The sequence below is a fragment of the Cololabis saira genome, chromosome 23, assembly GCF_033807715.1.
Source record: "Cololabis saira isolate AMF1-May2022 chromosome 23, fColSai1.1, whole genome shotgun sequence".
Lineage (NCBI taxonomy): Eukaryota > Metazoa > Chordata > Actinopteri > Beloniformes > Belonidae > Cololabis > Cololabis saira.
In genome coordinates, this window is record NC_084609.1 from 11,014,291 (window position 1) to 11,030,519 (window position 16,229).

Here is a 16,229-nt window from a genome sequence, read left to right on the forward strand (position 1 = left end):
AGGCTTTGTATTAAAACTGACTGTTTTTTTAAGGGTTTGCCTCAGAAAAAAATGAAGCTAACAAAGATGCTATGCTATAATGCTTTGGGGGAAACCCCAATTATGGCACAGAAAAAATATCGATATATATCGAGTATCACCAATCAGCTAGAAAATATCGAGATATGACTTTTGGTCCATATCGCCCAGCCCTAGTGTGGCCTGATATGTTTTAGACCCAAGAGACACGCCCATCAAAATAAAAACATTTAGAGATAGCGCACAGTTAAGTGGTAACTTAAGGAAGTTGTACTTCCTTAAGCTAGCTCCCCAACACCACTGAGAAAAAATGGACGTTGAACGCTGAGTTGTGGGTCGCTGCTTCAAGAATTCCAAGGAAGGTTTGTGCTTAGAGTCTGCACCGTTTCAGGATGCATTTGCTTTCTCCTGTGTTTTTCAGACGTGTCATAAGAGACAATCTTTCTCAACTTCTGAGGAGACCAGAGTGTTTCCAGCTCCACTTGAAGCGTAGCGCTCTTTCCAAGTGTGGTAGAGGCCGATTAATCTGTTTTTCAATTAATTGGACCCAGTGCTGGAAACTTCTTAAAGTGGCCTTCGGATGGTTTATCCATCTGCATCAGCTCCTCATCGATCACCTGAAACAGTAAACCTTCCTGAACATGAGATGTTTGGCTTAAGTGTCTTCTAATCGGCTGAATATTCTGAGGCTCGTAAGTTTCTCCCGACCAGACAAATCCTCAGCAAGCTTTCCGTGAGGAGCGGTTGAGCCAACGAAGCTTTGGGGAGGTTATGTACATCCTGGTCAATGGTGTATGCAGAAACTCATCACACACACGTTTGGGCCAGAATCTGGTGTGGAGTAAGAAACGAAGACGGTAACGTCTGTGAACGCTGAGTCGTCTCAAACAAAAGTACATTTCATCCATGTAACAAAACCAAAAGCCGAAGCTCATCACTCGAACGCAACGTCCAAACACAGGACGACTTCATTCTGGATCCGTTTACATCGATGAAGGTACACGACCTCTTTAGTCCATGCAGGAATCGTAAAACTTCAAATAATAGTCGAGTCCCAATTATCCGCCGGGTGTAGCAAAATATTTTTTATATTAAATGCCCATCCCAAATAAAGGCCGGGTCAAACATGTTTTTTCTGGTGGCCCAAAAATATTCTACCATATGCAAATATAGCTGACCTAAACACAAACAAATTGAAAAGTGTGTGACTATTTATAGAATTTTAGATTGACCTGACTGGCGTGTTATGAAGTTGAGCGCTTCGTTCATCAAAGAGAGAGAAAGAGGTGAGCTCGTACCCTCTACCTCTTTGCTCACCTCTTTTCCCCTACTTTTTTGCCTCTCTCTTTTCTCTTAAAGGAGCTTGAGGCTCCTTTTAAGAAAATGAGACTCTCTAGCGCCACCCTTCACCACGACGGCCGTCGGGGGTACTGCAGCCAACAGTGAAGCCGGCACGGGAGAACGGGGAGAACGTGCATGCAGCGTCATGTGACGTCACATCCACAGGACAGCGCGGGAAATTCAGGCCTGCGGGCGCGGGAAATTGCAGCACATTTTGCAGCACACAGCCTCAAGGCAACAGAGAGATACACTAGAGGGCTCATTCTTTTTGGTTTGGAACGCTTCATCTGACATTATTACTAGAAAACTTAAAACGTATACGAATTTTTTTCATAAATCCTGCCTCAAGCTCCTTTAATTTGGATACTCCACAGGCTAACCAGCCACCAGCGTGAGTAGTAGAAGATTATAGGAGTGAAGGGAAGAGTTGTATCAGACCAAAGCTGACAACGAGAAGCCGTTGGCGGCTAGTGCTAGCTGGCTGGATCATTTCCTGAAGAGGAACGGCTTCAGTGTCCAAAGTACGATAAGTTTTGGCATGAATGGAGACACACAATTAATAAAGGGAGGTCCCAAATAAACGCCTGTTTGAATTGAGCAATTAAGCAAATAAAACACCCGGGCCTTTATTTGGTGTTTTACAGTAATGATGTCATTAACTGAAGTCCCAACAGTCTTGAACCACTGCAGCTCAGAGGAAACGTGGCGTTTATGACCTCATGTGTGCGTCTGATGACCGTATACCAAAGAAGAAGTTAATGTTTTATTTATTTGGAATACAATTGTAGGGATTGTGGATGAAGTAACGGGGAGGGGTCTGGTCTGAGGTTTTTTGGGGGGGGTATCCTCGTGTTCCTTGCACCTCAAAGCCCTTAAACATCCCCAAAAGAACGGCCACAAAAGCATGTTGACACTCTGTTTTGTGGAAAATGAAAACTCCTGCTGTGTCATCATGCTTATCTGATCAGAGACGTCAGCAGGGGAAAAAACAAGAAGAAAAAAGCTCTTTTAATTTCTGAGTGTGAAGAAAAAAGTGATGTTTGCAGCAGTGCGACATGAACTCACTTCATCTGCTTGACGATCGTGCTTTTCCCCGATTCTCCAGCACCTGAAAGACAAGAAGAAACAGTTTATCAGAGCGTGTAAACGCTTAAGTCAGCTGTGGTTAAATCCGCGGCGCGCCCCATCTCCGTCCTCGCGTGAACCCGTCCTCTCGCCACATCCGTGTCACTGTGTTTGACTTTTTCACAAGTCATCGGAACGCTTGCTCAACGGCACTAGGCGTCGATGACCTTTTCTAGAGGTGAAGCATCTTCTCGTTTCAGCGTTGAACCAAACTGACTCTGGAATTTTATCAGCGACGGCAGGTCGCGCTGTTTGGGTGCGAGGGGTCTCGGTGGACTTCCAAAACTAAGAGGGGGGCTGATTATTGACAGAAACGTGAACTCCAGGGGAGGAGTGATGTCAGTTCATCAGACCTACGGCTGTTAACTCCCTAAACGGCTCACGTTTCAAGTATTTGACCTCATGGCGACTGTTCTGGTTGGAGTGTAAATGTTTCCAGCACAAAGTCACCACTCATTCACCATCATGACCGTCTACATCTTATTCGTCATGGGGACTGCAGTGAAATTACTTAAAAGATGCTTTTTCTCTCGGGTGGCGAGCACTCGCCCTCCCTCCTCCACTATAGTTACAGTTCAGGTAGAGCATCGTTCGCTCACTCACCTACATACTCACTCCGCAGTTTTGGGGGACAGATAATCGCAGTAGCCTAGCTTTGATTCAGTCTCATTTCCTCTTACAGATCTCAAAGGCTTGTGTGACCGTTGTGCGTTTCCCTGTGTTTTTCTAGTTTCAGACTAGCAGGGGATGTCACCCCCCCCTTCCCATTAAAAAAAAAAAAAAAAAAAAATATATATATATAAAATAATAATAATATATATATATATATATATATATATATATATATATATATATATATATATATATATATATATATATTTATTAATATATATATTTATTAATACAATAAATAAATATATATATATGATATATTAAAATATAATATATTTATTATATGTTACAAATGCATAAAGGACCGTCGCAGAAAATGTGAATATTGTGATAAAGTTCTTTATTTTCTGTAATGCAATTAAAAAAACTAAAATGTCATACATTCTGGATTCATTACAAATCAACTGAAATATTGCAAGCCTTTTATTATTTTAATATTGCTGATTATGGCTTACAGCTTAAGATTCCCAGAATATTCAATTTTTTTGAGATAGGATATTTGAGTTTTCTTAAACTGTAAGCCATGATCAGCAATATTAAAATAATAAAAGCCTTGCAATATTTCAGTTGATTTGTAATGAATCCAGAATGTATGACATTTTTGTTTGTGTAATTGCATTACAGAAAATCCCAATATTCAAATTTTCTGAGACAGTCCTGTATATGCCTTAGGTTTTTACCAATTTGGGATTAACCATTAATATATATGCAGACGAAAAAAAAAAAATGCTCTTTTATACTGTCAGGGTTCACTAAACAGTCTTACTAAGAATGGATCATGTTGAAGTGATGATGCTTTAATATTTGTGGCGCCCGGGCGATTCCTCGCGGCTGTTGTGCCACCGCGGTTGGCCGTTTCCCTGCAGCTGCATATTTGGCAGACGGCCTTCGTCCCGTCATCGCTCAGTTTTAAAGTGTCACACCGCTGAGCTCTTTGGCCTGTTGTCTTTCGTTTAACACCTAAAGGCCCCGCAGCGCGACCGTGGGTGGCGTGCACGGCCGCAGTCTGCTTATGGCCAGCCAGAGACTGTATTCAATTATTATTCCCACCTCAACAACAACAACAAAAAAAGGCAACACATTTATTTTTCCAGCAGACTATCTGGACACCGAAACAGAAAAACCAGAGGCTCAGCTCATGAACAGTACCTGCTGCTCTTTTTCTCCTACTGTATTTGGTGCCTGCAGCATCGGGCGCTCGGCGGCACCCGCTGATCGAAAATAGCTTGTTAACTTATAAAAGCCATCAGTGATTTCCTCATGAACCACATTCATTAGCCGCACTCTCTGACGGGCACGGCCATCATCTGCATTACGGCTTCTAATTTGCAGTGGACGTCCTCATATTACAAGTAGCGGAGACTCGTTTCCTGCTAATGCCCCACTCCCACTAGAAGGGAGCCGTTGGGCTACTCGTGAGTGGGCTCTTCTCCCAGAGATAAAAAACCCCCCCCAGAAAAGTAACGGCGGCTTCTCTCTCAGATCCAGACACAGAACTGGGGAAGTGGAATAGTATCATGACATCTACCACGTTTGCCACCTCGTGATCCTGTCAAGAGACAGGATGGCTGGTGCTCTTGCACAACGAATTGTCCACCTAGCCCAGTTCCTCTTTCTCCCGTGGGTTCAAGAAACAGAAATACAGACAGACAGAGAGAGAGAAAGAGAGAGAGAAAGAGGCCCTTTGACACAAGTCTCTTCTTGTTGAGACTTGGACCGGGTCCAGCAGAGTCTTGTTTCGTTGAAAGAACCGACAAAACTGAACAGAAAATGAGTGAGAAAGGTTCACTTCTGCGAAACTCACCTGAGAGCACATTATTGTAATTACACTTCCCTGCTCGGGAGGTCGGCGGCCCCTACTCTGGCAGCTCCCTGAGCTCCGAGGCCAAACGCCTGGGCGCCGCCCCCCCCCAGCGGGGCTTGTGCTGCTCAACGAGGCATGGCTTTGCAGTTGCACCTCTCGGCATGTCCCCAAGCCACTCTCTCACTGCCACAGACACTTTGCATACCGAGACGGAGCCTCTCGGTGTGTGAAGGAACTTCCACTCCAGACAGTGTACTTCTAGTCATCTAGTCAAGAAGTTGAAGCTGAAAATTGGGTTTTTATTTTAGAAATAAGGCTTGTTTTTCCTTTTATTCCAAAAACAGACTTGTTGAATCAACTTTTATGTCTGTGCTTGACTATGGCGATGTCCTTTATATGCATTCATCTGCTCAATGTCTTCATGCATTGGATACTGTCTACAATGGAACACTGAGATTTATCACAAATTTTAGATCTCTTACTCACACTGTTCTTTGTTAGGGCTGCAACGATTCGTCGACGTTGTCGACAAAAATCGATAATCAAAATTGTCGACAATGAATTCCATTGTCGACAATTGTCGCCAGACGTGTTTTTCCCAATGGAGTGAGGCGTCTCACTTCAATACAATCTCTGTCGAGTCGCGCATGCACAACAACGTCTCAGCGCAGCTGCGGGTAATAAAACTTTGATAAAAAATAAAATAAAAAGTTTGGGAGTATTTTAGCCTCGATACGGTGAATAAAAAGATGACTTGCAAGGTTTGCAAAGCCGACGTTGCTTTTCACGGGAGCACGTCGGTAATGCATTTGAAGAGAAAGCAAGTCGGAGTGCTGAACGAAACAGACTCGCCTTGGTAAGATTTTAAGCGTATTGTGGCTTTAAAAGAAAGCTTTAACGTTATGCCTGACAAAGTATTAAATTAAGTCAGATATTTAGAGAAACTGCATTTAGTGTCTGTGGCGCATCTTGGAAGAGAGACGCACGGGACCGCAGTCGGTCAGCAGCTTCTCTCCCTCCACAGCAATGTAATGGCCAAGCGATTCATTTGTTAAATTAATTCGTTTCATTCTAAACTTTGTTTACTTTATGTTATTTATTAGTATTATTTGAGCCACTCACAGCTACTCTCGTTATAACCTCAATCACATAATTGATGCAGCGCGAAAGGCGAAAAAAGGCTTGTGCGATGATGACAATGATGGATTTGCATCTAAATTTCAGTCAAGTGACCTATGAACTGTCAATTATCCATCAAACTCCACATGTTAACATTAAATCAGATAGATTTGTCTGGACTTTTCTCTTGCGGGACGCGAGAAGACACTAAATCAATGCATCTCTATTATTGTGCGCCGTGCGGGCATGAATTCATGAGTTTTGCGGGAGTGTAACACACATGTTGCGGGCGGTAATGGTCAGAAATGCAGCGGGAGCAGGATGAAGAAAACAGTCACGCTATAGCAGGGCTCTTGTGCCATCTTTCTTGTGTTTATTATCATTTGCCACCTAATTAATGCAACCTCATACTAAATAAAAAAAAAAAAAGACTAATTATCCGATTAGTCGACTAATCGTTTCAATAGTCGGTGACTAGGGCTGTTCGATTTTGCCCAAAAATAAAATCTCGATTTTTTTCTCTCAAAATCCGATTTTCAATTACGATTACGATTATTTTGTGAATTGACAAAAGGCAAAGAAATGATTTCAAATATGCTGTTTTTTTATTGAACATTTGCCCCATTGGGCTTTAAGTGCAAACTTTGCACTTATTAAACCAAAAATGAATGAATAAAGTGCAAAACTCTGTAAAATAAGTTGAAAAAAAGTTTTAAAAAATATAATAAAATATAAAGTTTTATCTCTGAAAAAAAAAAAAAAAATCAGCAAATCAGCACTTGCAAACATACAGTAAGTTATATTTCCAATTAAATAAAACAAGACATTTTCTAATTAAACTAAACTGGGTCTTTGCATGCTAAATAATAATGCAACCCATGAAGGAGGTAGAGGTGTGTAATGTCAGTCATTACATTTGCTATTCACATTTGCAAGTTTTTTGCAAGGAACACGAGCCGGTCTACCCGGTGGCATGTTACAACGCCCCCTCCTACACTAAAGAGCCTCTCCGATGGGGCACTTGTCGCAGGTATTGAGAGGTATTTCCATCAATCATTAATATGTGTGCAGACAAGGTAAAAAAAAGAAGAAAAAAAGTGAAAAATCGATCTTATGAGTTCCACGTTTTAACATCGTTCTAATTACATAATCGCGATTACGATTTAAAATCGATTAATCGAACAGCCCTATCGGTGACTAGTCGACTATTAAAATAGTCGTTAGTTGCAGCCCTATTCTTTGTATGCCCAGGTCGGATGGTCTGCTCTGGCCACCCATAATAATAATAATATATAATAATAAACTTTATTTATTGGCACCTTTCTTAACAAAGTTAGAAAGTGCTTCCCAAGAACAATAAAATACATCAAGATAAAAATACAGTGCATAGTCGACAGCAATAACAGCAATAACCAAGTCTTAAATTAATAGCAATATTCACACCACAATAAAAGCTTTTCTAAAAAGGAATGTTTTTAGTAAAGATTTAGAAGCAGTGGGGGATTTAGCCGACCTGATCTCAGCAGTTCTAAAGTTTGGGGGCCCGGACCTCAATAGCTCGATCAGCTTTGGTCACAAGCCGGGCCCTGCGACTAGACTTACCATTGGCATGTCTTTGTTTATAAGGCCATTCTTGGCCTGATTCCAGCTTATTTGGGGAGGTATCTCTCTCAAAAAAGCCCTGGGAGTCAGAATCTTCGGTCGCAGACTAATTTCTATTGACTGTACCAAGGGTCTGCACTGGACAAGGTAGTAGGGCTTCCGGCTATGCTGCCCCCTCTGCTTGGAATGAGTTGCAGAAAATCTTAAAATGGAATAATCTGGTGTCACTTGATGCTTTTGAGGTTCTTCTGAAAGACTTGGAAGCAAGTACAACTGGCTGTAGATGCTTCGACTGCTGATTTTGTTTGTGTTTCTGTATTTCTGATTTGTTTTTAACTGTCTTGTTATTGTTTATTTGTGCAACTGTGTTTGTGCTGCTGCCTGTCTTTGCCAGGACTCTCTTGTAAAAGAGATTTTTAATCTCAACAAGACTTTTTTCCTGGTTAAATAAAGGTTATAATAATAATAACTTGCAAGAACCATCAGCACAGACGCACGTACAGGTTTTTTTGTTTTCACCGTCAGCAAGCCCGGCTGCCAAATCTAAGCAGCTCATAGGCTAGAATTTGAAAATAAATAAACGTAAAAAAAAAAAATAGAATTAAATTTAGTGCTTTAGTTACTATAAGATGTCTCAAGGAGATTAAAGTGACTTTTCTCTGATCTCACAAACAGCCGTGACATCATTTGGGTGTGGTTTTTTTCAGGTTTTTTTTGGTCACAGCCTGGAGGGTTGACGAAGACTAAATGCGGCCGCACTGATTTCCACTCTCGAGCTTCTTAAGAGTTACACGGGACCGCAGTCCTGAACTATCAGGCCCTGTGCAGAGTCATGTTACACACCCACCGCTTTGATACACCCAACCCCAAAACTGCCTTCACAAAAAAAGCCCCAGAACCACCGCAGCAGCTGGTTCCTGTTTCTAGCGGTTTAAACTATTTTCGGAAAATTCAAGCTCACCCTTGCAGTGAAATGTGTGTTTTTGTCTCTCCCTGTTCTCCCAAAGAGAACAGAGCTGCTTCTATCTATCCACGGAAAAAACTCATCCAGCGGTTCTTCTCTGAATGGGAGGGATGAGGAGGAATGTTTTTATGGCAAATGTGCTTAAACATGAAACATTTTTTAATTGTGCTCACACACATCCATATATAAACGCTACTTGGCCTTGTCTTGCATAATATGCAGCAATACAGCTGCCATCTTTGGGGTGGGAGCACAAGGCAAGAAGATATATGTGTGAGGGCGGTTAACGGAGTCCTCCCTGCCACATCCACTTTTTGGTAACCGCTCCAAGGATGTGCTGAACACATTAGCAATGCCACAGTAGCAGCACCAGGGCCATCGACCCCTTCCCCCTGCTTAGTTTTCCACTCTCACTCAGCTGCAAACACCCCCTCTTCTTTTGCGTTCTCTCAACGCCCTACTATCATTTTCCCTTTATGATTTACTGTTCCTCTCACTCAATATCCAATTCCTCTCTCTCTCACTTTCTTAACTCTCTCTCTTCATCTCCCTCGGGGCGGATTTAAGTGTGAGTCACTCATGAAGAAATTCCAGGAGTTGCAGAGTGGTGCTACCCACCAGAGGAAATGACCACGGTTAATCACAGTGATCGATGTGCCAAAAAGCTAAATTGACCACAGTAAGATTGTTTCCACATACAAACACACACACACACACACACGGAAAAGTCTAATGACAGTAAAAGGAAGGCACGTGAGCAATTCAGCTACTTTGTCTTTGCCTGTGATTAACACGAGAGGCCCGCCGTCAGTAGCAGCACAGTTGTCGAGAATGGACGCCAAGTTGGAACCGGACAAGTTCGAACTAGGCGTGCAACGATCAGTCGACGTTGTCGGCAAAAATGGATGATAAAAATAGTTACTGACTATTTTTGGCAAAAAAAAAAAATTAACAAAAATCAACAGAGTGAGGCATCCCTCTCCCTTTCTATCTCCGAGTTGCACATGTGCAGTAGAGTACGGTGACGGGTAAACAAGTTGGCGGCAGCCGATGAGACGCCGCTGCGACTGGCAGCAAAGTTCAATAAAAAGATGTATTTTTGAATTAAGTGTCCATCTTTCTTATCTTTTATTGTTAATCAGCACATCGTTTAAACAACCTCAAGCAAAATCTAAAAGCTGAGTAAGAGCCACTTAACTATTATGAGATTCATCATCTGATTAGCAGACTAATTGATCAGAAGAGTTAGTTCCAGACCGAGTCAGAGTCGAAGAACCACGACCGTCTGTTTACACAACCCCCCCTTTGCATAGAAATCATTGATTATGTTTGGTTCCTCTATTCTGCACGGAAGACTTCTGATTCTCTTTAAGCAGGAAAAACCCACCAGATTCAGTTTTAGTTTAAGAAATATTTGATTCGTTTTAAAGGGTAATCTGTAAAAAACCACCCAAAGTAAGTTTGGACCCCTACAGCATCTGTCTATCTCCATCCAACGCCTTCAACAGCACTGAACTAGCTCGAGGAGCTTCAGAGGACATTATGGCAGAGGAGACTCAAACTGAAAAAGTAACAAAGGAAGAGAAAATGAAATAATAACTAACAAAGACACTGAAGAAGACCAAATCTCAGAAGGCATCTTCAAACTGCAAAGGGACTCCCCGAGCTAAAATCTGCACAAAAGGACCTTTGTTAGAACTACAACCAAGAGCAAAGAAAACCTTATTCAAGGGTGAAAGATAGCAGAGGCTGCAGGTCAACAACAACAAAGAGTAAGGGGTGAATTAAGTTTGTAGTCCTAAACAATGTTGTGTAACTGTTCTTCCATGAGTTCTTTTCACCTTTCACGTTGTCATTTGCCCAAATACCATTTTTTGGGCTTCGGTGCTTGTGCAAAAGATTAAAATGCTTTCTGACAGATGGGGGGGTCAACGTATTGAGGGATCCTGAGATTACAAAGGTGCTACAACAGCACGTTTTTTGACCACATCCCCTTTACATTTACAGAATGTAGCAAATGTGCCTGAAACCGAGATGAAAGCGGAAATGTTCCCGTGCGGAGCCGTACTACACTCGGTGGAAAGTAAACTTGTTTGCCAAAAAAACAAAAAATATCTTTTCTATCAATAAAAGTGATGGGGAAGGAGTTTATTTTCAAAATTAAAGGTCAATTATTGCTGCATGTGTTCGCAACAGCAGTAATGTGGAAGTTAATAAAATATAATCCAGATATACAGACTTGCGCCAACTTGCACCCTTTGATGAATACAGCAGAAAGTTACAGAAGCTGCACCAAGTTTGTCGTGAAAGGTAGTCGAGGAATGCTCTGTAGCTATTAGTTTAAAACTTACGAATAAAAATTCGGCTTTGACGAGGATCATTCGTTTTGCTTCTGATGAACATTTCCAGTTGCATGGAGACCATGCGGAAATGTGATGCAGTATTTTGGTGCTTTGTGTACTACAGAAATGTCGTGTATGTCTGTATTCTTAAAACAATTGCATCTGAAGCAGCAGCAGACGACGACGAGACGAACCTTGTGAGCAACAGATCTCAGGTCAGTACAATCGTATTACCAATGAGCTCAAGATACGATACACATCACAAACTTTTTTTTCATCACATACTTGAGTTACAATACAATATTGCGATATCCAAATTTTGCTATATATTGTGATGTTGTACATAGTTGGCTGAAAACTGTGAAAAGCATTATGCGTCTTAAAATCTGAGTTGCATGTACATCAGATTATAGGGATAATTCATGGGACAAACTGAGTCAAAACAATGTAATTCAAATGATCCATGCCGTTTAATTGTAACTATACAAGCTAAAGTTACAACATATTTGCATACGTTATTCATATAATTTACATAATATGAAATTAACTGACATTATTTAACCCCATGTATACAATAAAGTCGTACTGAACCGTCTGAAACATGATTTATTATTTGAAAGGAATAAAATAAATCGATTTTCAAATTTTGAATATTGAATAGCCCATAAAAGTATCGCAATATATATTGCCAATATTATATATCAATATTATTGACCACCCCTATTGTGAAAACTCGGTGAAATGACAGGAAACGGATGTCTGAGGTTACGTGAATGACTTGAATGACACACTGGGGATTCCTTCAGTCATGCTACCCTCTAGGTTTTTACCCAAATCAAATCACAATTACATGACAAAAAAAAGGTTACTAAAAAAAAAATCAATCTAGTTTGTTTCATAACTGTTGAAACTTCCACATATTTGCATTATTACATGCAGTCTCTCCACGTCTCGCTTTAAAGTACAGAGGGAACTTTCACTATGAGTCAGAACTGATATCAACAAGCAGCGTGGTTAATGATGGCGCTATTGATAAAACTCCAATGACACATGTCTGACAGAACAATTACTTCAATACACGCCGGTCGCATCAAATACAGAAATAACTGAAACAGGAGCAATGACATAACTCAAAAGATTATTAATACATCTTTTTCCCAACAGCTGTTTGACAGCTATAGAAAGAGTAATTAGGCTGAGGGAGATTGTAATCTATTTTAACATGTGGATATGAATAGGAGGATAATTGGGTCCTGGAGATGATGGGAATTAAATGAGCCAAATGAAGACGAGAGCTTAATGAAAAATATATTCAGTTTTTAGAGGAAAGACCAACTGTTTGAAAGACGCTGTGTCCAGCCTCGACATGCGTAATCACATCCCTTTCTAGGTAAACGTGGACTTTTGTGCCATGACATTAACCTATTATTTATTATGTACCACGCACAACAACACTGCATCAGATCTAGTAACTGGACATTTTGAAACTCTGATCCCAGGACAGGTATGCACATGTAAAACACACATTTATATGAAGGAAGTTAATATGTTTATACAGAGAACACACAGATGTACGCCTCCTGTTCAGTTTGGAAAACCTCCCATAAACTTGGACAGTTTTAAGACCTAACTGGACGGACACTTGTATGGCCACCAGCCTCCCTACGTCGCTGCTCTCCCTTGACACACGGACACACAGACCTGACCAAAGTATGTTGGACCCCACCGTGAGAGGTGGTGATGGTATTTGCTGTAAACTTGTTAATATCGAGCTTTTTAGGTCAACTCGCCAAAACGACAGGTAAATATCAGCAAGGATGTGTTTATTCCCTTCCTCCTGCTGACAGGAAGGAACAGCAGCGAGTGTTAAACTAAACACACTTGAAGCTTCGTACATTTTGTTCATCCTGAAATCCATCCCTCCTCACGCCTTCATTTCTCGTTTTTTCCTCCTTCTCTGCATTTCCTCTCTCCAGTTCTTCCCCATCAAAGCCCGGGGCAGGAGCTGGAGAGCCCCGGCCCCGGGCCATCGCTGTGCCTGACAGTCTGTGGATTCTTTTATTGACTAATCGACACGTCAACGATTACTTCTGCCATGCCCTCCACAGCGCTGCTGAAAAACGGTCCCGGCTGACACATGCCACTCCCCACCAGCACGTGGACCACAGAGGATCTGGGAACAAGATCCCTGATGCAGCCGGGAACCGCAGCAGTGAGATCATAATCATACCAACATAATCACACAGGTCGCTGCAAAGCAACAGGACACCTGCCAATTAGGAGACAACGTTCATTTGCTCGCTCCCTCATTCCCCGTTTACATTTATCCTCTTCTTTAGCGAGCTACCCACTACCCTCCGCACTTCCTGCTGAGACATACAACAACTGAATGACCCCTCTGAGCGGTCAAGAAAGACCCGTCTGTCCATGACGTTAAACTATATGATGTGTTGATACTAAATTAAACGTTGAATTGTGATGACTGACTACCTTGACTGTAACAACTGCTTCAGCAGCATCCCGATAAACACAGACTGTATAAAAAAGTCTGGACAAAACCTCTGTGATGTCACCTGTAGGTTTCAAAAAGAGTGGGGTTTTTTTCTGTTTTTTTTCCCGTTGGCAGGAAGTGACGCTGCCCAACCTCAGCTTAAAAAAGAAAAATGGATAAACAGCTAAAACGTAGCCACCATTAGCTTGGCTTCCACAGTTTAGCTATTTTAGCTTGGCTGGCTTATCTCAAGCAGACCTACGATGCTAACGATGTTATCTCACATTCACTCTGATCAAATCTGGCCATAAATCCTCATTTTAGATGTTGCTACTAAAACGACATCCTAAACAACTTCTGCCACACCTAAATGGAGGACTAGCGGTGCTTTGATGGGAACCGCAGTCGCTCGGCCGCTCACGACGGGCCGAGACCCGTCTAAGAGACCTGAACAGGTGCACAAGTTTGATCATGAGAAGTTCAGTTTACTTCAATTTCAGTCACATCAACACGTTTATGTGCATTTTAAAACTACAATTTCAGTCAGAGTATTGCAACAACAAGGTGATTCAAAAGTACAGTTGACTTTTATTTATTTTTAAGGCTTTTATTTCAAAAGATTCCACACTATCGAAAGTTGTTTTTTTTTTAGACCATTTTTTCTTGATTTATTATTTATTATCAGTTCATGTCTCAATCTTTGCCACAGGCTTTTAATGTTTCCTGTTGCCTGCTTATTAATGTCCACCAGATGTCCAAAATTATTAATTAATGTCCAAGAAAAATATCCAAAACTGCATTGATATCGTGCTTGTGACAGGAGGAAGAGCCAGCACTACTAAGGACGGCGCTCATGTACAAGGACGTGTAACATAGAGGCCGCCGTGACAACATACACATACATCTTCTTCACACGCTGCAACCGCTTGTAAATCAGCAACCTCAAAAAAAAAAAAACTATCTGCGTGGTAAAACAACAACAAAAGGCCTGGCTCTGTCCGTCCTGCTTCGCTCCCGTTGGACTTTTTCATTTTTAATGTCCGAGTCATTAGCCGCGTTCTCATCTTACAGCGTCCTTCTACCTCTCTGCATGCTTGCCAATCCATCTGCATGACGCTCGGGGCAGTAACCTGAACAGGCCGAGCGGGTTACCTGGCGACCACGCCGCACGGATCAAACACGAGTCCGAGCCACACGAGCCGGCACAAAAACATCACGACTGACGGACGGTTTTTTCTTCTCCTTCCTTGGACGGAGGGGTTAAGCAACGAGGCATGGTTTCTGTCAAAGCGACGGCTGATGAAAACGCATTTTCCAGCCTTCAGGAACCATAGAGAAACTTGACCTAACTTGTTTGCTTCCAATCAACAAGCCCCATCTGGCCTCAGAGCACACGAGGAATGCATTTACAGTGCCACTCGTAAGAGGATATCTGCATTCTTGCTCAAACATAACAATAAAAGCATCTCTAATAAAACCACCTCCCCTTGAAATGACATTAAACTATTGCAACAATTATATGTTTGCAGAGCTGTGCAAAAAAAAGAAAAAAAAAGAGGAAATGCTGTTTATCCTTCCCTGGCTTACAATTATGTCCAAAGAAAAAAACACGCTACACAAAGCTCTTATTATGCGCCTTGTGTCAGGTGTTTGCCCGCTACTGGTGCAGGCCTCACACTCTGTGTACTGGTAACCCACATGCCGTGTGTGCATGTCAACATTTCTGAAAAGTTAGCCACCTACGGGCCAAGTGGAAAAGTTTCACCTGTGTCCTTTATTTACAAGCATTCCTGTGTTTTAATACTTCATCTGAAGTCGCACGACTCGTTTTTTAAATGCACGAAATTCACTGGAAAAGCTGACAAGTAGGAGCAAGAAATGACAAAAACAAGGAAATGAAAGCAGAAAATCACAAGGAAGGGCATTTAGTGGATTAAAATTATACCTGTTAAGTTCATTTTAAAAAGGATATACTGTATGTATGTGTATATATATATACACATATATAAAAAATATATATACACACACACACACACACACACATACATATATATATATATAATATATATATATATATTTTTTTTTTTTTTATTTATTTATTTATTTATTTTTTTCAAACGGTCTACTTTAAAGTTTTTCTTATCCTGAAAAAGACTTCCCTCATGAAAGGTCTGATACCCCTCCCATGCATAGCCATTTCCACTGGTACAGAACGTACTGATCCAATTGCAACGAGGCAGGTTTATACAATGTCTCACATGAGAGCACGCAAAAGCCACTATTACAACTACCAAGACGGCTGCAGGGTTCAACTCAACTAGCTTTCAGTGCAAAACCGGCATCCATCGTTCGCCAGGGTTCCTCCTCTTTTACAGTTACTAGTATGGTTGTCGCTCTGTCATGTCTCTGATTGGTTACACGCCTCTCTGCACCTCTTGGGAATCGAACTCAAATCTGCAGAAAACGGGACTCATTCTTTGCATTGAAGAGGAAAAAGGACGGCTCACCGCGTCACCGGGCTTTCTGCAGGCGGAATTCAAACGGTCTGAAAAGCGGTTTGGATACACAAAGGCCACTCTAAATTGGCTATTGCTGAGAGTAATGGAAGGTCATGAGGGGACTTTATCTACATCAGAGTGTGATGTCACACCACAGTTTGGTTCATTCGAGTTACATAATGTTAATCTGGTTTCCATACTCCTATTTCTGTGACTTGTAACTAAATCAGGCTTTAATTTGACCATGTCATGA

The 16,229-nt window shown here is 41.5% G+C and overlaps 1 protein-coding gene across 1 annotated transcript in view; it reads right to left on the minus strand.

The window, feature by feature from the left end:
* The window catches only part of gnai1 (guanine nucleotide binding protein (G protein), alpha inhibiting activity polypeptide 1), a 36,076-nt gene that overhangs the window by 18,308 nt on the left and 1,539 nt on the right, over window positions 1–16,229 (minus strand). Inside the window, exon 2 of the mRNA XM_061715164.1 lies at window positions 2,425–2,467. Coding sequence (XP_061571148.1) covers window positions 2,425–2,467 — 43 coding nt within the window. The remainder of the gene's footprint in view (window positions 1–2,424; window positions 2,468–16,229) is intronic.